The following is a 25795-nucleotide window of genomic DNA, read 5'->3' on the forward strand; positions in this document are numbered from 1 at the left end:
GAAGATTATAAGAGAGGGTTTTGCGTGCCAGCAAAAGTTACTGGCGTGCCATGTTTGGCACACATGCCAGGGGTTGCCCACCCCTGTTCTAGGCTCTGACAACATAGCATGAATAAGCCAAAGTCCCTGCCCACTGGAGTTTACAGTTAGAGTAGAAAACAAGCAATAAACAAGTAATCATATATATAACATTCTTACCTAAGGGGTGATGTCATTATTTCCGTATTACACATGAAGAGCTTGAGTCTAGGCACAAAGTTGGGTCCTTCCAAACCATCATCTGAACAGCAGAGTTGTGTAACTTTGGTAAGGCAAGCTGATGTCTCTCAGCCCTAGTTTCTACATCTGTGAAATGAGGGTTAAATGATCATGCAGAACCACTCCACTAACGGTGGGAACACCTGGCCTAGGCACCCAGAACTGCAGGACATCTCTGTGAAGTTTCTTTGGCTGTGTAGTTGTTGTTGTTGCTGCCTGTCCTTCCGGGACCAAACCCATAACCCCAAATTGGGGTGGTGACTGGCCAGCTGGGGCAGTTGCATGTGGAAACTGAAGCTGAGAGGCGAGCACCAGGCCTCGCCTAGCCCTAAATGACTGCTTCCTGGACAGCCCTGCCTTGGTAGCAGCCGGCAACTATGAATTGAGCACTCAAGGAGTATGGGGAAGAGAGTGGCTTCTGCCCTATTAGGGACAAGAAGACAGACAAATATCCTTATAATAACTGCAGAAGTGCACTGAAGGAAGCATCTGTTGCCAATTTGCCCACTGGGTCTCAGAGCAAGTTTTTTTTCGCAGCCGTGGAGACACAGAATCCACTTTCCTCTGTGCCTGCGCAAACCCTTGTGTTTATTTTTGTTTTAGTATACTATTTGCCAAAAAAAGCAACAATCAATACCAGCCTGAAAGAGTCTAAACAGTCCTACAGGCTATTGAGAGGTGTCCTGATAGTGGAGTCCTGATTCAATTAATTGATGGCAGAGGGCGTGCATATTGGCCAGCGTGGAGCAGTCCCATGCACCTCGGGCCTCACTTTATATTCCACAGTGAGTGTCAGGTTTCCAGGAACAGGAGCCTCAGGATGGGCACTGGCCAACACAGAATAAAAGCAGAAAGCAGGACCCTTGACCCACTGTTCCTTCCATCTGCCTGGCCAGGAGGAGCCACCTGCATGGGCTTACCTCAGAGTAAGCCCAGCTCTCAGGGAGGCTACCGCCCACCCCACCTCATCTCTTCCCAGCTGGCTTTAGGACCAGTGCTATCCCCTTGGCACTTTCCCATTCAATTATCGACCAATTGGCTATTTTTATTTTGCTCTTTTCAGACTGTCTGTACTCAGAGACTCTGTACATATGCACTGAGTCCAGTGACGGAAGCCAACAAAGGAAAGGAAAATATAAGCTTTTGAGATAATTGAGTGGTGAGGGTCTGGTAGGAAAAATCAGTCTTTGCTAAAGTTCATTTAAATACACCCATGGCCCTAGCTGGTTTGGCTCAGTGGATAGGGCATCGGCTTGGGAACCAAAGGTCCCAGGTTTAATTCAAGTCAAGGGCACAGACTTGATTACAGGCTCCACCCTTGCCCACACCCCCCCAAGCCCCGCCCCCTCACTGCCCTGGTTGGGGCTTGTGCAGGAGGCAACCAATGGATGTGTTTCTCTCACATCAATGTTTCTTTCTGTCTTTCCCTCTGTCTTCTACTCTCCTGAAAATCAATGGAAAAACATCCTCGGGTGAGGATTTAAAAAAATAAATAAATAAATACACCCATGCACGATTATATCCATATCTGAGGTTAATGAATAGGGCAGAACCAATGAAGCAAAGAAATGAGATTTCTCTTTGCCCTCCCAGCGCCTTTGATCTAGCAGAGACTCCCTCGGTAAAAGAGAAATGCAGTGTGAAGCGGTGTCACAGCAGGTCCTGGAGGCCCAGACGAGTTCAAATGCACTTACTGACAGTCAGCCTGTGTTCCTGGTTAGGTCATTTAACCTTCCACACCTGCAGAGTTGAAAAACCTTCCACAGAACGGTGAGGACAACATGGAGACGGAGACCTACTAACAGGAAGAGGCAGGACGCCTGGAAGCGTGTGTGGCTCCTCTGAACCAGGCTGTGGAAGAGGCAGAATGTAACCAGCAAATGAGAAGCCTCACTCCTCTGGGGGCAGACCCGGTTCTCTGCCTCCAGGTGGAAGCCCTCACTCATCTGAGTTGCCGCCATTTGCAAGTAAGAAGTTTGGGGGTCTCTCTCTCAGCGGGGTCCTGATACCTGACCCCTGAGCGTCGGAGCACTCTATTGGGGAGATCTTGGATCTGACAGGTTCTCTCCAGTTAGGCCCCGTGGCAGCAGGCCTACACTTGCATGGTTGAGGCTGCTGCTCTCTGGTCCTGTGCAGACAGTCTCGAAGGTCCATCAACCCTTCTGTACCTGGTGTTGCGCTGACGCTGAGGTTCAGATGGTGAACAGGTCCTGGCTTGTCACCCGGGATCTCCACTCCCTGGGATGTGGCCCTTCTGGCCTGGATTCTTCTCCATCTTTAATTTCTGCGTCTCCAAGGTGGGAAGATGCTGGCAGAGAAGTGCCTGTCTGCTGTCAGAGCTCAGAGCCTGGGCAGAGTCCCTCGGGGGACGCTGTGGGTCCTGGGGTCCCTGAACCTGGATGGGAGCAATGGGACACCTCAGAGTGAGGCTCGGGCCACTGTCACCACCTGCCGTGGCCTGTCCATCTGCCATCCATAATCTACAGTGAACCTGAGCGTTTACAGGACGCATGCAAACCATTAAATTGTCGCAGGAGGGGAGGCACACTCATCCTTCACAAAGTGAGCTTGGGGCCAGCTGGGGTGGTACCAGCTCTGGTCATCCCAGTAATAAGAGCACGAGGACCCAGAGCCACAGTTTCCACCTGGAGCAGGCACTTCACTGAGTCAGAGGAGGGGTGAAGACATTCAGTCAGAGGGTCCAGGCCATGGAGGGTCCCAGAGCAGCGAGGGAGGAAGAGTGCATATTAACTGGGCAGCTTCAAGACTTCCGTGGCCATAGCACAGGTTGTTCTCCTGTGGGGCAGGACCACAGGAGGCAGGATGCCCCACCGTGGGGGGCAGGCACAGTTCTGGGCCATGGAGTGCCTGTGTGACCTGGGACTCTGGGACATTCCTGAGTGCTCATGAGATAATGCCTGGCCCTGGTTCAAGAGCCCAATAAACATGATCAGTAGCCATGACAATGACAAATGATGGGGCCGAAATTTTTAAGAGGACACTCACATTCCCTTAGCTCCAATGTGTCTCTGTCGAATGCCAGCCCCGGGATTGTTTTTTTCTCTTCCTCTTCCTGTGGCGGGAGAAACTCAGAGGAGGAGAATGAGGAAGAAGGGAGGCTGGGGGTGGGTAAAGCTGGTGGAGGTGCGGCAGGAGGCCTTTCACGGCAACAAAGGGCTCAGGCTGCCAAGGCTGGCAAGGGAGAGAGGGACGCCTGATGGCCTGGAAGGCAAGGCCTGCTAGGAGGCCCCTGTTGGTACCGAGGTCCCTGTGAGGAGTCCCAGGCAGAACAGGGCCTGAGAAGCCCCTCCACCCCGCACCAGGGACCAGGGCTCCGCTGGCTGTCTCTCCTTTCTGCCTCCTTCCTCCCTGCTGTGCTGCAGCGCCCTCTGTCCTCAAGACTGGCCGCCCAGCAAGCTTTTCCTTCTGCCCCCCCCCCCCTCCCCTTTTCCCCCAGGATGACAAACGTTTAGTATTTACAAAGAAAGGCTGAAGAACAAAGTTCTTGGAGTCAGTGTCTCTAGTTTCTGACCCTTTTCCTTAGTTGGCCAATGGAGAAATGCTACAGCAGCCATGCCATGCCCTGTCCCTCACCAGCTGGTGAATTGGGTAATGCGCTTTGTTTGCCTCTGAGGGCTTTGCATTCCTCCATTTTTAGAATGAGGACCCAGAGACTCTTCTAGTTGTATTGAAAGGACTAAATGAGCCCACGTCTGAGAGCTTCTCCCTAAAAATTGTTTTCTTTTCCTTCTCGTGGGCCAAGATTTCACATGACATGACATTTCATTCATTTATTTATTTGTGTACTTTTATATTTTTACTGGGCTTCTAAAATTGCTCAGTTGTACAACAAATTTACATGACACAGAGTGTATAAAGTAGAAAATGGAAGGTATTCTGCCTGCCTTCACCCTCCCCCCCCTCCCCCCCTTCCACTGTCTACCTCTTCATTTTTTTTCTCTTCCCTGCTCTGGACTGGAGTGAGAGTCCCTCAAGGCCAAACCTGTGTCCTCGTCATCTCTGTATTGGAGCTCGGCATTCCATCTGCATTTGTGGCATGAATTGGATCTCCCTTTAAAAGGGAGTAGAAATAGTACTGTTGGGGGACAGGGGTGGGAAATGAGGAGGAACAATTTAGCCAGTAGCTCTCTCTACAAAATTACAACTGAGAAAACTCTTTCATGGACTATATTTCCATGTTGATATAATTTCTGCTCTATCCTATTTCTTAAAAAAAAAAAATCTGATCTTGACCCAATTACATTGATTTATTGACTGATCCACAATTTGAAAAATACAGGTCCCATGTGTGGCTCATGACGTCCACTGGAATTGCCTTTGGAGGAAGCCTGGGCTAGAATGTTCTCCATGTAAATGGCACCACACCCACAGTGCCCGGCATCATCCACATGAGGCAATAAATCACCCCAGGTCAGAAATTAGGCAGGTTCCTGACTCCCAAATCTCATTGTCTCTAGACCTAGCCAGAAAGGGAGACAGCTTTTGAGATCGTCTTCCCCGCCTGTTGAGATATTCTCAGGTTTGCTCCAACATTTGCCAAGGCACCAAATCCCTGGAGAGCCTCCCGCAAGCAGCTCACCTGGCTAGGCTTCAGGGCCTTTATTTTATCTCTAACATGAGGGCACTGGATCAGATCATCAGATTCTATCCTAATTTAAATTCTTTTATGCATAATTCTTCCTGGGCAACCAAGGGCGGAAGGTAAAGGCAAGATCAAGCTCAGATGTGAGTAACTGCTGTCCTCCTTCCACTTCCTGTCCCCTTCTCCCGACAACGGTTACCTTCCTTCTTTCTGGGGACCTGTCCCACCTCCACTTCCATGGGTTCTAGATGGATAGGCAACTGACCAGGCCTGGAGAAAAGCACCCAGGCCACAGCTGACCAAGGGTGGGCAATCAGGAGCCCAGCCTGTGCTTTTATACATATTTCCATGTCTTCCATATTCTCTTGGTCATATGGATCCAAACTGATATACTGTGGGAGGGACTACACAAGGGCATAAATAGCAGGTGGCAGGATCACTGGGGTCCATTGGGCGCTGGCTATTTTAGGAGGTGAGGGAAAATCCTCTCTACTGAGCAGCTGATGAACTTCCCCCACCCAGACCCCCAACGGTTTCTTTTTTTTCTTTAATGTATGTTTATTGATTTCAGACAGGAAGGGAGAGGGAGAGAGAGATAGAAACATCCATGATGAGAGAGAATCATTGATCGGCTGCCTCCTGCATGCGCCCCAACCAGGGCCCAGGCTGGGGAGGAGCCTGCAACTGAGGTACTTGCCTTTTACTGGAATCGAACCCGGGACCCTGCAGTCTGTAGGCTGATGCTCTATCCACGGAGCCAAACCAGCTAGAGCCCCCAACAGTTTCTTTTAAAGGTTGGATATTTGGTCTTACTGGGGTGATAGTTGGGGTCAGAGGGCCTGTTCTCTGCTTAGATTTCCAATAAACACATACATTAAAATTAAATCACCAAAATTAAAATACTGATTTTCCCCCCCTCCAAAACATATTGCTCATAATTCCCTTCTGTCAGCATATGGCAATTCCATCTTTCCAGTTGCTGTAGCCAAAATCTTCAAGTCATTCTTTATTCTTTTCTTTTTCTAATTCCACTGTCTGATCCTTTAGCAAATCCTGTTGGCTGCACCTTGAAAATACATCTAAAATCCAGTTACTACCCCTCTCCACTCCTTTTGCCTCCCCCAGGCCCCCAGGCACCCCCCTTTCTCACTTGGATTCCCAACACACCTTGTCTTGCTTTCACCCTTCCCCTCCTACAATCTGTTCTCAAGGCAGCAACCAGAGTGATACTTTAAAAACATAAATTTGCCCTAGCTGGTTTGGCTCAGTGGCTAGAGCATTGGCCCAAGGATTGAAGGGTCCAGGGTTTGATTCAGGTCAAGGGCATGTACCAAAGTTGCAGGCTAGATCCCCAGCCTGGCCAGGACACATGTGAGAGGCAACCAGTTGACGTGTCTCTCTCACATCAATGTTTCTTTCTCTCTGTCTCTCCCCTTCCCTTCCACTCTCTCTAAAATCAATGGAAAAATATCCTCAGTGAGGATTAACAAAACAAAAAAACCCACAAAAACATAAATTAGATTATAAACTTGCTCTGATCAAACCTTCCAGAGGCCCTCAGCTTCTTTTTTGAGAGAGAGAGGGAGAGAGAGAGAGAGGGAGAGAGAGAGAGAGAGGGAGAGAGAGAGAGAGGGAGAGGGAGAGAGAGAGAGAAGCATCAATGTGAGAAACATCAATTGGTTGCCTTCTGTACTTGTTCCAACCAGGGACTGAACCCGAAACCCAGGCACATGCCCTGACCAGGAATTGAACCAGCAACCTTTCGGCGCACGTGATGATGGCCAACCAACTGAGCCACTCTGGCCCGGCAGCCCTCAGTTTCTTTTAAAGTAATAGCCACAGCCTGACTGTGGCTCAGTGGTTGAGCGTCAGTGGTTGAGCCTTGACCCATGACTGGTTCGATTCCTGGTCAAAGCAAATGCCTGGGGTTGTGGGCTCGAACCCCAGTAGGGGGCTTGCAGGAGGCAGCTGATCAATGATTCTCTCTCATCATTGATGTTTCCAACTCTTTCTCTCTCTCTCTCTCTCCCTTCCTCTCTCTGAAATCAATAAAAAAAATGTTAAATAAAAAATAAATAAAGTAACAGCTATAGTCATGACATTGGCCTTCAAACTGATTTAGTCTTTTTCTTTTTCTTTTTAAATATATTTTTATTGATTTCAGAGAGGAAGGGAGAGGGAGAGAGAGATAGAAATATCAATGATGAGAGAGAATCATTGATCGGCTGCCTCCTGCACACCCTCTACTAGGGATGGAGCCCGCAACCTGGGCATGTGCCCTTGACCGGAATCGAACCTGGGACCCTTCAGTCCACAGGCTGGCGCTCTATCCACTGAGCCAAACCGGCCAGGGCTAATCTTTTTCTAAATATATAAACATGTTTAAGTAATTTTATTATTTTTAATTAAGTTTATCAGGCTAACATTGGTTAATCACATTACATAAATTTCATGTGTACAACTTTATAATATGACACCTGTATATTGCACCACCCGAAGTCTAGTCTACTTCCATCACATTATTATCTGACCCTCCTTCCTTCGTCATCCTCCCCCACCCCTGTTCTCCTCTGGTAACTACCATTCTGTTTGTATCTATGAGTTTGTTTATTTTGCCTGTTTTTTTTTGTTGTTGCTTTTTGTTTTACATTGGCATTTAGTTCTAATCTAATTAAAGAGGAACAGAAGGTTCTTTTGGGGAAGTGATATGATGGAAACTAAAACTTTGGAAGGTTAATTGTTGGCAATATGTTAGGTAGATGGGATGGGGGACAGTCTAGTTAAGAAGCTGCCATTGTAATCCAGAAGTGAAGTCCAAATAACAATAAAAATAGCTACAATTTTCCCAGCAGTGTGGCTCAGTGGTTGAGAGTCAACCCATAAACCAAGAGGTCACTGGTACAATTTCTACTCAGGCCACATGCCTGGGTTGCCGTCTCGATCACCAGTAGGGGGCTTGCAGGAGGCAGCCCATCAATGATGCTCCTCTCTCATCAATGTTTCTATCTCTCTATCCCTCTCCCTTCTCTCTCTCTAAAATAAGTAAAAACATACTTTAAAAAAATAAATCCAGCCCTGACCAGTTTGGCTCAGTGGATAGAGCGTCGGCCTGTGGACTGAAGGGTCCCAGGTTCGATTCCGGTCAAGGGCACATGCCCAGGTTGCGGGCACATCCCCAGTGGGGGGTGTGCAGGAGGCAGCTGATCCATGTTTCTCTCTCATGGATGTTTCTAACTCTCTATCCCTCTCCCTTCCTCTCTGTAAAAATTCAATAAAATACATTTTTTTAAAAAATAACTCCAATTTATTGAGTGCTATGTACCAGGCACTATGCCTTCCACATCTTTCTTCCTTTAAATATTCATAGCATTCTGTGAGGTAGGTGTTATTATAACTCTCTTTTTTACAGGTAGAAAAACTGGATCCCAAAGAGGTTAAATAACTTTTTCAAGGTCATGCAACTAGGCAAGTTCAACAAAGCCAAGAATTGAAACCCAAACCTGTCTCTGTGCAGTGAATTCCAAGTTGTTATTTTCACTGAGAAATGTTGAAACCAAGAGACATTGTACAAGTCTTCATGATAGAAAATAGAAATCTTCCCCTGGCCAGTGTGGGTCAGTGGTTAGAGTGTTGGCACGTTCAATGAAGGGTCATGCGTTCCATTCCCTGTCAAGGGCATGTACCTGAATTGCCAGTTTGCTCCCTGCCCCAGGTTGGGTCAGAGAGCATGCTGGAGGCAACAGTCGATAAGAGATCTCACATTGATGTTTTTCTCTCTCTCCCTCCCTCCCTTCCTTCCTCTCTCTCTGAAAAGCAATGGAAACACATACCCTTGGTGAGGATTAATAAAATAAAATAAAATAAAATAAAATAGAAATCTTTATTACAAAGCAGCTATGCATGAGTCAGTTGTTTAAAGAAATACCATATGGAATTCAATTTAAAGAAATACAACCACCTTTTTTGCAATTAGGCTCCTTACACATTAATCTTCAGTTTTTACCAATTAATGCGTAGTCTAACCTTGACCTCCTGGCTTGCCTCCAGAGCCAACAACCCTCAATCTGCGATTTGGAAGTAGCCGTCATCAAGTTGGCTCAGGACTTGGGGCCAGGTAGACATGAGAGCCTCCAGGTGTCCTCCCTATGACCCCAAGGCTTCCACTCATCCTAAAGGGCTTGCCATTCCTTGAGGTGATGGGCTCTGCCTGCTGCCAGAGTGGAAATTTCCAACCTCATGCACACTGTCCCTTGGCTTCTGCCATAGCTGCAGGTCAGCTCACCCATGCACTCCTCCGCCCACCCAGCTCCTGGAGAGCTCGGGCTTCTCCACCGGCTCATCTTCCACAGGCAGAAGGCGAATGAGGAAGATTATACCCACCAAAGCCGTTTCTTTGCTGTTTGATCTTCAAAGCAATAGTTTATCATATTTCTTTTTAATCCTCACTCAAAGATATTTTTAAAAAATTAATTTTAGAGAGAGAGGGAAGGAAAGAGAGAGAAACGTAAGCACCCCAACTGGGGATCGAACCCCTGACCTAGGTATATGCCCTGACCAGGAATCAAACCCGAAAACTTTTGGTGTACGAGACGACACTCCAACCAACTGAGCCACCTGGCCAGGGCTATCATTTTTCTAATTATAAACCCCAGTGACAGGATTTGCACATTATACATGTCTATTCTGTACCCCAGATCCCTGAGTGATATCCTCAAGTGAGCCAGTGGTTTCCACTTTATTTAATAAACCTCTTCTGACATGTGTACTTTCTTCCAAAGGGACCAAACCCACTTTCCCAAACACATTGCAGAACACAAGCAGGCAAGTCTTCACAAAGCTGTACAAACAGTAGTAATTTGGATACGGATAGAACTCTCCAGAGTCCACAGTGTGCCTGTGCATTGCTTATACAATCTTACACGGAATGGCTCGCAACAATCCAGTGTGGTAGGTGTCATCACTTCCAATTTGCAGAGAGGAGATTTGAGGCTCAGAGAGATTACATAATGTGCCTAAGGTCATACAAAAGAGCCAGGTCTCAAAAGGTCAGATGTTTGCATTCCAACTCAAATGTGCTGGAATTCTTCTCCCTCCTCCCCACCCATCCTGCAATGCTTGGTGAACCTTATGCTCCAGCTCTGTGACAAGCAGGCACCTGGATGCCTGGAGGCAGTCCCTAATTGGTGGGACTTCTGCCACTTCATCAGTCACCACAGATGGAGATCTGGCCCTCAGGAATTGATTTTTATCAATTCCCTGAAGGGCAAACAGATCGGGGAGGGTAAGTCACACTGACTAAGCAAGTAACTGAGTGATAAACCCAAATGCTAATTTATTAATTAATATACTAATATCAGCAATAAAGTAATATACTGATACTAATTCCTTGATATATTGGGAAATTAAACTGCTAAGAGAGCTAGGATGTTAAGTGGGAAATCTTTACTAATGCGTTGGGCAGTAGGCTTGATTTGAAGAACCAGCCCAGGACACTTAGAAATACTCTGTCCCTTGCACAGAAATGACATGCTCTGGAATATTTTTATCCCCTGCCCGTTCCTCTAGATTGCAGACTCTTTCTTTTTAGTTATGAAAACACTGTATTGGATGGGCCACAATGAACTTTACTAGATTATAGTTAATTACAGCTTTCATTCCTTGGAGAAAACTTAGAAAACAACATAAATGCATACCCAGCGTATTTCCTAATCATCTCCAAGGGAGATTTTTAAAAGCTGTTTATTACAGAGTTGGAGGGACTCTGTACATACCCATAATCCTGCTTCAACATCCATCAACATCCTGCTTTTTTCATCTATCCCACCCTCCCCCCAACACGCACACAATTTCCCCCAGACTATTTTATTTTTTTCTTTTAATATTTTTTTAAAATATATTTTTATTGATTTCAGAGAGGAAGATAGAGGGAGAGAGAGATGGAAACATCAATGATGAGAGAGAATCACTGATTGGCTGCCTCCTGCACGCCCCCTACTGGGGATCATGCTCACAACCCAGGCATGTGCCCTTGACTGGAATCAAACCTGGGACCCTTTAGTCCGCAGGCCAACACTCTATCCACTGAGCCAAACCAGCTAGGGCTCTTTTAATATTTTATTGATTTTTTACAGAGAGGAAGGGAGAGGGATAGAGAGTTAGAAACATCGATCAGCTGCCTCCTGCACACTCCCCACTGGGGATGTGCCCGCAACCAAGGTACATGCCCTTGACTGGAATCAAACCTGGGACCCTTCAGTCCGCAGGCCGACGCTCCATCCACTGAGCCAAACCGGTTAGGACCCCCCAGACTATTTTAAAGCAAATCTCTAAATGTTATCTCTCAATTCAGATGCTGTATCCTGTTTGAAATTCACTCTCTGAACTGAGTACAAATGCCCATCACACCAAGACATCGTCGCACTGAGATCCTAGATGTGAGAGGGCCTTGGTTCTGGAAATTGGCCGAGTATCAAACTCTCTGGGGAGATATTTTCAAAACCAAACCCCTGGGTCCTACCCCAGACCGATGAATTAGGTGTCTGGGAGTGGGAACCAGGATTCTGGGGATGCCAAAAGCACTCCTGGCTATTTAATTGAGGCTTGTTAGGAGGCCAGATTTGTAAGTCACCACTGGAAAGTAGTCAGTCAGTGTTCCATTCTATGCTCCAGGGTCTGCTCAGAGAACTGAAGGGAGGGGGCAGGCCAACCTCGACCTGGGCTGAAGATGGGCCCAACCTCAGAGCCCAAACTGGGTCCCTGAGAAGGGAGGAATGATAGACCTGGCGGTGGGAGGGTGCTAGCTTTGCGCAGTGGCAGTATCGTAGCCAATGAGGTTTATCCGAGGCATGATTATTGAAAAAAATAAAAAGTGAAAAGTGGGAGGGAGAGGGACAGATGGGGCCACGGCGCTGCCTTGGAGTCTCTGTCGTGGAGGGTAGCATGGGCATCAGGCTTCAAGGTGCTCCTAAATCAAGGTACCTGTTTGGCTTTGAAGACAGGAAAGTAGAGGAATCAGCCAGAACTGCTGGAACCCACAAATCGCATTGTGTATGAATGCCCCATGCCCTGAAGGTGTGCAATCCTGGATCATGGGAGATGATTCCACCGAGACAGAGAGGAATATTAAGCAGCTGGAAGGATGGTAGGTCAAGACCTCACTGGGCTTTCAGAAGGTTCTAGGCATGTGTAGAGCAGTGTTGGAGGGGGGCATGGCTCCTTTTTCTCTCTCCCTTCACCTCCCCTCAGCACCCTGACAGCGTAGAGCTTTATCTGAACCCCATACTTCTGGAGAGCAGCTACAGTCAAGAAATCCCCCCCTCTGTGACTCCCCAACACCCCATTTTGAATTCTGAGAAATGGCTGACTTTAAAAGAATTTCCCAAGGTGAGATCCACATCCACCTTGTTTTGATGACTCAGATAAGACCGTTTTGGTCACCTCCTTACCAGGCCACCTTCCTTTTCTTTAATACGTTCCTCATTAATGATCAATCTCCCTATTGTAAGAATCCGAACAAAATCATTGGATTTATTGTCCTGCGCATTTTGTCTTTCACCCGCTCTCCTTTATTCCTCTTTTCTTCATCATAATGAATTTTGCAATGAGAGATCTGCTGAGATAATCTATCAAAAATCCAGCTGACAGTATAAATGCACTAAAGCCTCTGAAATGTATATTTAAAAATGGTTAAATGGGCCCTGGCTGGGTGGCTCAGTTGGTTGGAATGTTGTCCCGTACACCAAATGCAGGTTGATTCCTGATCAGGGCACATACCTAAGTTTTGGGTGTGGCAACTGCTCTATGTCTCTCTCTGTCTCTGCCTTCTCTCTCTAGAAAGCAGTGAAAATGTATCCATGGGTGAAGATTTGGAAGGGGGGGGGGCGGGGGGGAGTTAAAATGGAAATTTCAAATAATGTATATTTTACCACAATATAAATTCCAGCTGACATAGAAATACAATGGAAATAATTTTATTTTATTTTTATTTTTTAAAAATATATTGTATTGATTTTTTACAGAGAGGAAAGGAGAGGGATAGAGAGTTAGAAATATCGATGCGAGAGAAACATCTATCAGCCGCCTCCTGGACACTCCCTACTGGGTATGCCCGCAACCAAGGTACATGACCTTGACCGGAATCGAACCTGGGACTCTTGAGTCCTAAGGCCGACACTCTATCCACTGAGCCAAACAGGTCAGGGCCAATGGAAATAATTTTATCCAAAACAATTAGAACCCCTTCCATGTGTTGGTTAATGGGTTAGGCCAGGGGTCCTCAAACTATGGCCCACGGGCCACATGCAAATACAAATATTGTATTTGTTCCCATTTTGTTTTTTTACTTCAAAATAAGATATTTGCAGTGTGCATAGGAATTTGTTCATAGTTTTTTTTTTAAATTATAGTCCGGCCCTCCAACTGTCTGAGGGACAGTGAACTGGCCCCCTGTTTAAAAAGTTTGAGGACCCCTGGGTTAGGCAGTGGTTCTCCAACTTCTGGCCCTTTAAATACAGTTCCTCATGTTGTGACCCCCAACCATAAAATTATTTTCGTTGCTACTTCATAACTGTAATGTTGCTACTGTTATGAATCGTAATGTAAATATCTGATATGCAGGATGGTCTTAGGCAACCCCTGTGAAAGGGTCGTTAGACCGCCAAAAGGGTCTCGACCCACAGGTTGAGAACCGCTGGGTTAGAGCGAGGGGGACGTGGTCAGGGCCTGGAATGAGTAAGATCTGCTTCCTGTGGTTCAGAAGCTCCCAGCCTTGCCTGGAGACAAACATAATCTGCTAATTGAGCTACATTATTCAGGCTGACACATTGTAATAGACACGGGTACAACCTGATTTGAGCCAGGTTGTGAAGGGCCTTGAATACTACACTAAGGAGTTTGGATTTTATTCTGGGTAATTGGGAGCCCATGAACGGTTTTAAAGTGAGGGTGTGACATGGAATAGATTCTTTGCAATTCCTCATGTTTTATCACTAGGCATCTGCTCTGTGTGGAGTGTGTAAAAGATCAAGGGCTGTGACAGCTTTAATTTTTAAAAGTTGACCCCCTGTAAAACAGGCTTGCATTCAAAGTTTCTCTTATTAAATATATTTATGCTTAGGGGTAAAAAAAGAGTTAACTTTGGTTAAGTCTATTACAAGGATAGGAACATAGATCTAGCAAAGTGCTCGGGGCACACTCACTGCTCAGAATGGAGCACCTGCTCCTACCTGAGGGAGTCAAGGAAGGCCTCCAGGAGGAATGGGCTGCGGAAAAGGAGAGGGAAGAGGGGAAGCTGGAGCATATAGATGAAGGGAGGGAGCTGAGGGCAATAAGGCCAGAGGAGGGCCAGAGCCAATGGCAGAGGGCTTTGTGTGCCAAGTTAAGGGGCCTGAATCTTTTCCCTACAGTGATGGTTACCCGAAAAGGGCTCTGTTAATAATGATGATGATAATGATATAGTGCTTACTACGCGCCAGGCACTACTCTAAGAGCTTTACCAGTTTCGACTTATTTAACATCGACACTGAGGAAATGGCATGGTGGATTGCTTAGATCAGTTGGGTGGCTACGTGGATGATGGTGGCTAGAACAATACTAGAAAAACATTTTGTGGTTCCAGATAAATTGGAGGATGGACAGGATGTGATGGCTTTGCAGAATAGGAATAAAGTCATCAAGGCTTGATTAATTATTGGTTGCATGGTGGAATTGGTGAGTAAAGGAGAAACTGGGATGGCTGTCACTTTTTTGGATTTGGGAACTGAGTGTATTATTGCACTTACCCAGGTAAAGGGTTGGTTACTCTATTCCATTTCTTAGAGGACTTGCTAAGTCCTCTAGTACCTCCTACTTCCTCCTGGGTTATATAAAAACTAGAGGCCCGATGCACAAAATTTGTGCAAGAGTAGGCCTTCCTTTCCCCAGCTGTCAGCACCAGCTTCCCTCTGGCACCTGGGACCCAGGCTTCCCTCGCAGCCCTGGCTTCGTCTGGAAGGTCGTCAGGAAGGACGTCCAGTCTAACTAGCATATTATGCTTTTATTATTATAGAATTATAGATTAGTTGTTCAATTTCCAAATATTTAGGGGCTTCTCTGAAATATTCTGTTACTGATTTCTAGTCAGATTCTGTCATGTGCTTTATGTGATTTCAATTCTTTAAAATTTGTGAAGGTTTTTGTGGAATTTTGTTGTTTTGACCCACAATATCTTGGAAAATGTTTCTTTTGCACTTATGTGTCTTCTGCTGTTGGGTGTGGTTTCTATTAATGTCATCAGGTCAAGTTGTTCTATAGTGCTGTTCAAGTCTTTTATAAATTTTCTAGTTTTCCTGACAATTTTCCAGCTATTTCAGTTGTGTATTTGTCTATTTCTCCTTTCAGTTCCATATCATCCTGATTGACGGATAGTTCTGCATAGAGGAGAGGGTACTATGGCACAGAGGTTAGAACGTTTGCGTGCAACAGAAACATCTTATATCTTTAAATCTACTCTAGATCACAAAAGAAACATTTTATCTTTTTAAATTTTCTTTAGCTTGCAGAGAAAAATGGAAATCCCTACGTATCCCAGCAGGCCTAGCGGAACTCAGGACAAATGCTAAGAAGGGAGTGCAGGCACTTGACCACGCCCCCTTCCTGGGTTGGCAAGGCAACTGATACCAAGCCAGCCAATCAGTGAGATGCTCACCTGCGAGGGCGGAGAATCGATGAGAGCCAATGGGACTCAGGGCAGGTAGTTCTATGGGCCAATGGCTTGTGAGGTGGGGCGGGCTTTTGGTGAAGGGACAGTGGTGAGAAAGATGGCGGCGACTCTGGGCCCCTCTGGGTGGTGGTGGCGGCGGTGGCGGTGGCGGCGGCGTTTGTCTGCTTGGGATGGGTCCAGGATGTTGCTCCTTCTCCTCTTGTTGGGGTCTGGGCAGGGGCCCCGAAAAGTCGGGGCGGGTCAGACGTTCGAGTACTTGAAGCGGGAACACTCGCTGTCGAAGCCCTACCAGGGTGAGGCGCCCGGGACGAGGTGATCGTGCATGGGGCGGGCTTCGCGACCTGAGATCCTCGGTAGAGGCGGGCGGTGACGGGCTTCGTGGCCCGGCCACTGCCGGCGATGGGTAGGGGCCCGCGGGGACTCCCGCGAAGTTTGGGAGCTACGTGTCCGAAGGGCAGGGGTCCACCTCCCTCCCACTCTCGGCGCCGCACCAGCGCCGGAGGTTCCCAGCAGGTCGTCGCTGGGCCCTCGGATGTCGCCGGGACTGGGCCTGAACGCGGGGGAGCTCGGCGGCGGACCGGAGGAGCGTGGGAAGGAGGGAGAACTGCGAAGGGGGCGAGTGATGGAGGGCCACTAGCAACGAGCCAGTCTCCGGCTGGAGTTACAGAGGGGCCAGAAATAAAGCAGGAGGCGGGGCTGGGGCAGCGCTTGGCCCGACGGAGAAAGAAGACAAAATCCCGTTGCGCGCTAAAACACCTGTTCTTCTCCAGTCCGGGAGCCCTGTTGGTGAAGGGGCTGGCGGCTTTGCTCTGTTGGGGGTCATAGACTTCTAGGCACAGCCTGTCAACTAGCGCATGCATGGAGGCGTCAGCGGGGACCAAAGCGGTGCAGCTGGCTTAACCCACACAAGCTGGAGTGTAGGCAGGGGGCCAGCAAACAGGCAAACAGGCTCCAGTGGGAGCCCATCGCTACGGCCCCGGGTGATTGTGGTTCACTTCGCAGGTGCACGGGCTGGCGCCGTGGTGTGGGTCCCTGCTCATGCTGTGGGTTGTAGACACAGCTCTCGCTCTCCGTTACAGTCTGACGTATTAAAGTCATGCTGGGATTGTGTCAAGAATGTGATTCGGCCCCAGAAGCCTGAGGATCAAGCTCTTTTTGGTTTAACCGGGGATTTTTTTTTTTTTCTTTCGTGGAGCTACAATTTACTCACATATAAAAAGGGAAGAATAGATCTGAGCTATGGTTACTCTGGCAGAGATAAAGGGTTGGATAAAGTGATAGCTCTGATGTGCTGTGGGGTCTTCGCCTAAGAAGGGCTTTATGAAAAGAAGCTGCAAAGATGGTAAGGATTTAAGATGGATGTGTCATAGGTGGGAAATTGACATGAAAGGGGAAAGAAGAGATGACTGCAGCTTTTGGAGGGCCTTGTGGTGGCTTTCTGAATGGATTGGTGTTGGAAGAGTACGAACAGATCTACTTCCTCCCTGTAGGTGTGGGCACTAGCAGTTCCGCATTGTGGAATCTGATGGGCAACGCCATGGTGATGACGCAATATATCCGCCTTACTCCAGATATGCAAAGTAAACAGGGTGCCCTCTGGAACCGGGTGGTAAGAATCTTCCTCCCTCCTGTGTTGGTGACCCAAAAAGTTCACCAGAGGCATATTGGCTTAGTGTTACTGTCTATTCTCAGTAATTTGTCTTCTGTGGTTATTAAAGGTTTTCATTTCAGAGGTTATGCCCTTCATAATGAAATCAGATATTTAGAGAAATGCTCTGTATTGCCCTAATTATAGCAAACAATTCATTTTTTTTAAATAATACATTTTTATTGATTTTTTACAGAGAGGAAGGGAGAGAGATAGAGAGTTAGAAACATCGATGAGAGAGAAACATCGATCAGCTGCCTCCTGCACATCTCCTACTGGGGATGTGCCCGCAACCCTGGTACATGCCCTTGACTGGAATCGAACCTGGGACCTTTCAGTCTGCAGGCCGACGCTCTATCCACTGAGCCAAACCGGTTTCGGCACAATTCATTTTTATTCTCTTTTCTGGAATGTATTTAATTCAGACTTGGTAGTATTGGTAGTATTCATCCTAGTTTCTCCCCCTCCCATGTTAATTCACTTTAAGGAGTCTAATTTTAAGTTTTATTGTCATGTGAAAGACACTTTGAGCCCTTGGTCATTTTTTCTGTCCTTCTCTGGACCTTTTCTAGCTACATTGTCTTCCTTGAGGTATGGCGGCAAGAAGTGAATGCAGTATTCCTGGTGTGGCTGCACTCTGATTTTGTCCAAGTGTAAGATGATGCTTTCTTTTTGGTTTCCAGGGCTTTTTCAAAACCTTTTATGACCGCTTTACTTTTGGGAATGGCCTTGGCATCCTTGAATACTTTTGGGTTCACATAAGCTAAGACCTCGCTTTTTCATGTTTTTTTAATCATTAGTTTTAGATAAGTGAACCCCAGCTCCCTGCTCATTTTATGTGCAGAGAATTCTAAAGGAGCAGAGGGAGAAGAGAAGTTTCTCCATGGGCCATTTGCACAAGCTGGCCCCTTACCCCAGGTTGTAGCGCTGAGCGTGTTCCTGGACAGCGTATGGTAATGTGTTCTGTTAGAAGAGGTGAAGGGCTGCCAGTTGAAAGACTCGGGTTCCAGATGTATGTATCACACACCCACTGTGAGCCCTAGGCGGTTAGTTAGCTTCTCCGTTTTTAGTTTTTCCATCTGTCAGATACACTTCATAATACCTAGTCTACACACCCACCAGAATTGTTGTGAGGATAGACATGAAAAAGCTTTGGAAAGTTAAAGTAGTTACGGAAATGTACGTTGTTATACCCTACATCTGTTATAAGGTGCATTGATGGAGGTCTCTGGGTTACTAAATTATTCTAACCAGGGTTTGAAACTTTGCTGCTGTCTTCCTAGCTGTCTCTACATAACTCTTAGCAGCAAGTCTAGTCTCTGGTTTTCCTGCCCTTTTTCAGATTCTCTGCTACCTGTATTTTTTAAAAAAATATTTTTATTGATTTCAGAGAAGAAGAGAAAGGGAGAGAGAGAGAGAGAGATTGAAACATCAGTGATGGGAATCATTAATTGGCTGCTTCCTTCATGCCCCCTACTGGGGATCAAGCCCGCAAGCTGGGCATGTGCCCTGATGGAATCTTGGTTCATAGGTCTGCACTCAACCTCTGAGCCACATGGGCCCGGCTACCTGTATTTTCTTATAACTGGCTATCAGAAAGAGCCTTGGGAGTTGTTTCTGAGTTACGTATTTGGATAGGAAGCATTGGTTTGAGCAGTGGGTTCTCAAGTTTGGCTGTCCACTGGAGCCAGTGCCTGGATTCCACCCCCAGAGATTCTGGTTTAATTGGAATTGGGTATGCTTGGGCGTTGGGATTTTTCCTTAAAGCCCTCTAGGTGAATCTAATGTGCAGCAAAGTTTCAGAACATAGTCCTGATCAAAACTGTATAGCATTGTGCTACAGGAGGCCAAAGATAAGTGGCAGACACCTCTTGGCTCAGTATGAACCTCTTGGGCCTTGCCCTCTTTTCAGGGACATAATTCCCTATGGGGCAGCTTCCTGCCACTGAATTTCACTCTTGCCCTGAAATCTAAATGTAACAGCAGAAAGATGATAACGCAGAGACTGGGTTCATCAGAGTAGGGTTAGCTGTTGGAGAATTCAGAAGTATCTGCACCCCTTTCATTTGGAATATCTACTCCTAATACTAACACTTTTGGAAGATTTCCCAGAAATTAAACTGAAAATGATCTAGCAATGTTGTTTGAGAGTCAGAACAATCTATTTGGAGAGCCTTTGGCTGAACCCCATTGGTCTGTCTGCTCCTCCTTCTCTTCTTTCTTCATGGTGAACTTTAACCAGGAGCCTCTCTAAGTCAGATATACCCACTCTGGTTTCTACTTGAAAGTGTTCAACTATTTTTTTAAAAATATGTTTTTATTGACTTTAGAGAGAGAGGAAGGGAGAGGGTGAGAGAGGCAGAAACATTAATGAGAGAAACATCAACATCAATCGGCTACCTTATACATGCCCCCTACCGGGGATCCAGCCTGAAACCCTGGCATATGTCCCTACTGGGAATCGAACTGGCAACCTCCTGGTGCATGGGTCGATGCTCAACCTCTGAGCCACACTGGCCGGGCATGTTCAACTATTTAGAGCACTTACCTCCTCCATTTTCCCAAGATTTGCTACACAATTCAGAAAAAGTAATAGTCTGATTCATACCTACCTCCTTGAAATTTTCCCACCAGAGGCTTTCCTGTGGTGAGGTTGGGAGTGGTCTCCTTTGGTGCATTTATGCTTCCTGGCCATGGGCATGAGGTTTGGGGGGATTGTAACTTACCCCTTCTCAAGGGAACTACAGCTTATTCCTCCCTCAGCTTGGCATAAGGCCAAGTCTAATTAATTAGCGTTGTGTATAGATCTGCTAATTATTCCTGGAAACCTTTTCCTAATGGCTTCATTTTTCTTATTCTTTCACAATGAATGAGGCTTTGACCTTCCTTTAAAATCTAAGCTATTTATTTATTTTTTTAATTCTTTTTTTTTTTTTAATATATTTTATTGATTTTTTACAGAGAAGAAGGGAGAGGGATAGAAAGTCAGAAACATCGATGAGAGATCGATCAGCTGCCTCCTGCACACCCCCCACTGGGGATGTGCCCGCAACCAACATACATGCCCTTGACCGGAATTGAACCCGGGACCCTTGAGTCCGCAGGCCGACGCTCTATCCACTGAGCCAAACCGGTTTGGCTATTTTTTTAATTCTTTATTGTTGAAAGTATTACATATGTCTCCTTTTCCCCCATTGTAAAGCTAAGCTTTTTAGAGTTTCTGTCAGAGGGGTGATCTTAAGCTGTAGGTGAGTTAATTCAGCCACCTGTACTCTACAGGCTGAGGCGCTTTGCTGGATGGGTGTATGACGATAGCAATCTCACATGGTGTTTTGGTGTCTTTCCTAACTTTGGAGTACTATCCTATTTCTAGTGGGAGATGTTGAAGAAAATTAGGAGGTTTACTCACTTTTTATATTAAATCTCATATACAGTTGAATGGCTCTATTTAATTTTATGACACAAACACTTAACAAGTCTTAGATTTCAGTTTTAACCTGTAGCCTCGTGTTACCTGCATTTATGTTTTCCTAGTCTGTAGACTGCTGCTGAGGACTTCAGGGGTTTTGCATTTCATACTCCTCATTAATCCCAATGTGTGTTTTGTTTTTGTTTTTCACTTCAGCCATGTTTCCTGAGAGACTGGGAGTTGCAGGTGCACTTCAAAATCCATGGGCAAGGGAAGAAGAATCTACATGGGGATGGCTTGGCAATCTGGTACACAAAGGATCGGATGCAGCCAGGTATTGGGACCCTGGGTTGCTCTTGCGTAGGGTGTGACTGACCTGCTTTTTCATGTGCCTTCTTTTTGAGAAGGGTATGTCCCTACATATCAGCAGTTTCCCCTCTCCCTTGATGTCTTTGGATGAAGACGGGCCTGTCTAGTCTCTAGAATGGGGTCTGAGTCCTTGTAAGGAGCTGAACTTGACTCATCCTGGGCTGATTTCTTGCTTATGAGATCCTTCTTATTTCCCTGTGAGCCCACCTGGCCTGGTGACTAGGTGGAAGCACTGGCTCTCCTGAACACTGATGACTGGGTGAGCAGATTCCTTCTGGGTCTTCACAGTGACCCTCTCAGCACTCCTGAGTTGGGAGAAGAGTGTCTATTTTCCCCGCTGTGTGGGAGCCACTGCCCAAAGCAAATGGCAAACTCCACCTCATTCAACCTAATCTCCTTGGCAATAAGAAGTCCAATTGGGAATTCAGATCTCTCTTAGGGGCATGGTCATCACCAAGTGTTTGTGAGGCAGAATTCTTTAGGGGCGCCTTAGCAACTAGTCGGGATCAGGGAGCAGCTGTAGTGCTAAACAAGGTTGCAGTGGCCTTCTCTCTTTCCCTTGCCTTCATAACAACTACAGCTGGTTACTGGGTGCTTGCTACAGGCCATGCACTTTCCTGGGTGCTTTTACATATGTTTTCTTGTCTTAATTGAGGCCTGAGAGTCATTTGAATTTTACCTTTTTCTCCATCATAGTGAATATTATTCCTTTATCAACTCTTGGCTTTATTTCATTGTTCATCATCTGTTCTCTCTCTCTAGGGCCTGTGTTTGGAAACATGGACAAATTTGTGGGGCTGGGAGTATTTGTAGACACCTACCCCAATGAGGAGAAGCAGCAAGAGGTAATGGCAAGTGTCAGAGCTTAGGACAGCCACATGGACGTTCCCGTCCTCTGCCTCAGGAATGCTGTTCAGGAGGGAAGAGAGGGGCTAGGAAGTGGGGCTCACTGCTACTTTCTTCATCTATTGAACTTCAGCAGTTAATGCATTTCTCAGGGTTTTTTCTAGAGAGAGCTGTTTATGGTGCACAGTCCTTTGGGAATGGCCATCTGAATGGGGGCTTTCTCTTTAGCGTTAAGTGTTCTGTCTTGTGCACATTAGGTGGTTGCTGGAAGTGAGCATGCTTGGCTGGTTGGTGATTTGGCTACTAGGCCAGCACCAGAGCAAGCTGATGTCACTCACCTGGTGACTTAATATATCACTGCCATGTCCTCCTGCAGCTTGCTCACCCTTTCCAGTATCCTTTTCTTCTTCCTCTTCTCAGACCTGAACAGCCATTCTCTTCTCTAGGAAAGACTATCAAAGGAAATTGATGGAATCTCAGGATTTTTTGGGAACCCAGGATCTGGCTTATGGCAGAAGCTTCTTGCTTTTTTGTTAGCAGACCCTAAGTTTTCTGTAGTATTTTCTTAGGCTACCAGCAGGTTGGTACTCTCTACCTGATGGCCCTACCATCAGGTGGTGGGAACATGGTTATGACAGGTTGTTGCTAGGCATCCTGTAGCTAAATAATATTTAGCAGGAAAGGAAGGATTAGGAATGGAAGTAGAATTCACTATATTTTTACCCCAAAAGTTTATGAAAATTTTCCAATTTATAAAAAATTGGAAGAACAGATCATTGTATATTCAACAACCAGATTCAACAGTTTTTTTTAAAAATATATTTTATTGATTTTTTACAGAGAGGAAGGGAGAGGGATAGAGAGTTAGAAACATTGATGAGAGAGAAACATCCATCAGCTGCCTCCTGCACAATCCCCACTGGGGATGTGCCCGCAACCAAGGTACATGCCATTGACCAGAATCGAACCTGGGACCCTTGAGTCCGCAGGCTGACGCTCTATCCACTGAGCCAAACCAGTTCGGGCAACAGTTTTTAACATTTCCCACAGAGTTCACCTTAGAGGATGTGGAAAGTGAGACCTGAGTTAGGAGAATAACCTTTTGTTGTGAGTCAGTTACCGAGTTGTTTGTGGGCCCCTCTTAACTCCACCATCATCAAACCCTGTGTAGGTGCCACACCCTGGGAATCGAGCAAGACCAACATGGTCCTTGCATTCAGTAGCACTGATGTGTGAGAGTCCTGGGATGTAAAAGTGAAGCTATAGCAGCAGCATCGAACCTGGGGCAGGGGACTTTGTTGTTGTTGTTGGTGGTGGTGGTGGAGGTGGTGGTTGGGGAAGACTTTTACCAGGAAATAACATTTACATTAAAGTCTGCAAAATGAGGAACCAATGTTTCATGCTGAGGGAAAAGCGTGTGTTAAGGTGACCAAGTGAGAGAAGGGACAGTGAGTGTGAGGGCAGAGAAGGGGACCAGAGGGAGATGAGGCGAGAAAGAGAGACGGGGCCAGCAGCCTGCCACGTTGCACAGTTCCAGGGCTACCATTCATATTGCATTCTTTTGTATTAACACTTGTCTCTTGGGCATGTTAACTGGACACCGAGATTGAGCACTGTCTCCTTGGTGGTTGGTGGTTTGGCTATTTAGACCAGCACCAGAGCACGGGTGTGTGTGACTCATCCTCACCGTGCACTCTGTGGGGCCAGGTTCTGAAGGGTGGTGTTCCCATTAAGGAGTCTGGACTGTGTTCTAAGGCGGTAAGTGCATTAAAGGATTTTAATGAGGGGCATGTCGTGACTAGGTTTGCTGTTGTGCTGAGGAAATAGTGGTCGGTAGAAATGCATTCGAATAAGAGGTCTGGGCTGCAGGGCCTGACTAGAGTTTTAAACCTGCCTCTCTGTGAATTGTTCAAATTGTCTTAGCTTCCATTTCACCATCAGGTACTATTCTGATTTGAGAAGGTATATATGGGTTTATTTTGTAAGGAGAGTAGCCGTTAATCAGAAAAATTAGTTGCAGATGGTAAAAAGCAGGACTTCTTTTCTGGTTAGCTATATGGTTCTCACTCCCAACTGCACATTGGAATTACCTAGAGAGCATTTAAAATGCTGATGTCCAGGCCCAGCCTCAGAGAGTCTAATGCCATTAGTCTTAAGTGAAGTTTAGCCAACCTTACTTTTCAAAGCTCTCCAGGTGAGTTACATGTATAGTCAGGATTGAGAAGCCCTGGACCACCATCGAGCCCTTGCTTTCTTATTTATTTATTTATGAAACAAATTTTTAAATTAAAATAAAATTTAAAAAACTAATAAAAGCAGTTTTGTTTACTAAGTGGCTATTTTATGCTTGCCATTTTATAAATAGTCTTAATCTTCATCAAATCTCCTTGGAGTCAATATTATTTTCCTCATTTTACCAATGAAAAGCTCAGAGAAGGTAAGTGTCTTGCTCAAGATAACAGCCAATATAAGGTGGAGTCAGATTTTGAGCATAGGTTCACCTGATTCCCGAGGCTGTGATTTTAATTATGGTTGTTACCTCCCACCACTGTGGTGTTCTGCCGGGTGGATTTCCTTGAGAATGGAGAGACTCATTGTTCTCATGATCTGTGCAGTTGCAGTACGTAGATCTTCTACCCTGTGCAGAGAGTATAGAAAGTGCACTCCTGCCTCCCAACAACCTGGAACTACCTCGGAGGCTAAGGTCAGATGTGTTTGTTAGCAGCATGGTTTACTGTATGATATGGTAGGTAAAGGTGTCGGCCATTGTTCCATGCATTTTTATACGTATTATTTACTTATCAAAACAGTACTTTGGGGTGTATGTAATTTTTGTCCATTATGGGTAAGAAACTAAAGTCCAGAAAGGCAAAAAAAAAAAACCAAACCAAAACAAAAACCACAAAACTTGTTAGTGACACACAGGTAATGGGTTTGTGTTTTTTTAAAAAAAATATATTTTTTATTTCAGAGAGGAAGGGAGAGGGAGAGAGAGATAGAAACAGCAATGATGAGAGAGAATTATTGATTGGCTGCCTCCTGCATGCCCCTTATTGGGGATCAAGCCTGTAACCTGGGCATGTGCCCTCACTGGGAATCGAACCTTGACCTCCTGGTTCATAAGTCAATGCTCAACCACTGAGCCACGCCAGCCAGGTCAGGTAGTGGGTTTGAAATCAGAGACCACAGTCTCATTTTTTTGATTTATTATTTTGAGCACACAAGGTTAGAGTGACAAATATGGTGCCTTTAAAAACTTGCTAATGTCATGTGTAAAGATGTGCTGGATGAGGAGGACAAGGAGACTGCAGGAGTGGTTTTGAACAGTTCATCAAATTCCTCAAGTTGCTGCAGTGAAAACGTTTCTCTAGTTTCTTGTTACCTTGTCACCAGAGTACACGTGGCCTGTTGCTCCACTCACTTCCTACCACATTTGTCCACCAGGAAATACGGGAAAAGGCTAGCAACCATTAATGCACCTGAGAAGGGGTTTAGGCTTGGCTGTCTGCATCAGAACAGATTGTCCAAAGTCACATAATTTCCCCACCTGTGATACAGGGATTGCAGTGTAGGTAAGTAGGTCAAGAGCTTGTGTATTTGGGAGTGCAGGATACTTACTACCTGTGCCATATGAGGTTGCCAGGTCATCAATCGTTGTTGAAATAACAGCTGAAGAAATAGAAAATCTGGATAGATAAGTAAAGAGATTGAATTAGTAATGAACAGTAACTCAGCCCTAGCCGGTTCGGCTCAGTGGATAGAGCGTCGGCCTGCGGACTGAAGGGTCCTGGGTTCAATTCCAGTCAAGGGCACAGGTTGCAGGCTCGATCCCCGGCAGGGGGTGTTCAGGAGGCAGCCGATCAATTGTTCTCTCTCATCATTGATAATTCTATCTCTCCCTTTCTCTTCCTCTCTGAAATCAATAAAAATATATTTTTTAAAAAAACCTCACAAAGAAAAGCC

General features: G+C 46.1%; 1 protein-coding gene across 10 annotated transcripts in view; it reads left to right on the plus strand.

The window, feature by feature from the left end:
* The first annotated feature begins 15624 nt into the window (after positions 1–15624).
* LMAN2L (lectin, mannose binding 2 like) overlaps positions 15625–25795 on the plus strand; it is a 33648-nt gene continuing 23477 nt past the window's right edge. Inside the window, exons 1-4 of one of the 10 annotated variants that reach the window (XM_036302210.1) lie at positions 15625–15853; positions 17051–17169; positions 20834–20951; positions 21749–21831. In XM_036302210.1, coding sequence (XP_036158103.1) covers positions 15658–15853; positions 17051–17169; positions 20834–20951; positions 21749–21831 — 516 coding nt within the window. In that variant the 5' untranslated portion in view covers positions 15625–15657. Of the gene's footprint in view, positions 15854–15875; positions 16903–17049; positions 17170–17780; positions 17862–20833; positions 20952–21748; positions 21832–25795 lie in introns of those variants that run through there. The other 9 variants (XM_036302200.1, XM_036302202.1, XM_036302201.1 and 6 more) reach the window with 9 other exon arrangements.

Source organism: Myotis myotis, unplaced genomic scaffold (genome assembly GCF_014108235.1).
Source record: "Myotis myotis isolate mMyoMyo1 unplaced genomic scaffold, mMyoMyo1.p scaffold_m19_p_30, whole genome shotgun sequence".
Lineage (NCBI taxonomy): Eukaryota > Metazoa > Chordata > Mammalia > Chiroptera > Vespertilionidae > Myotis > Myotis myotis.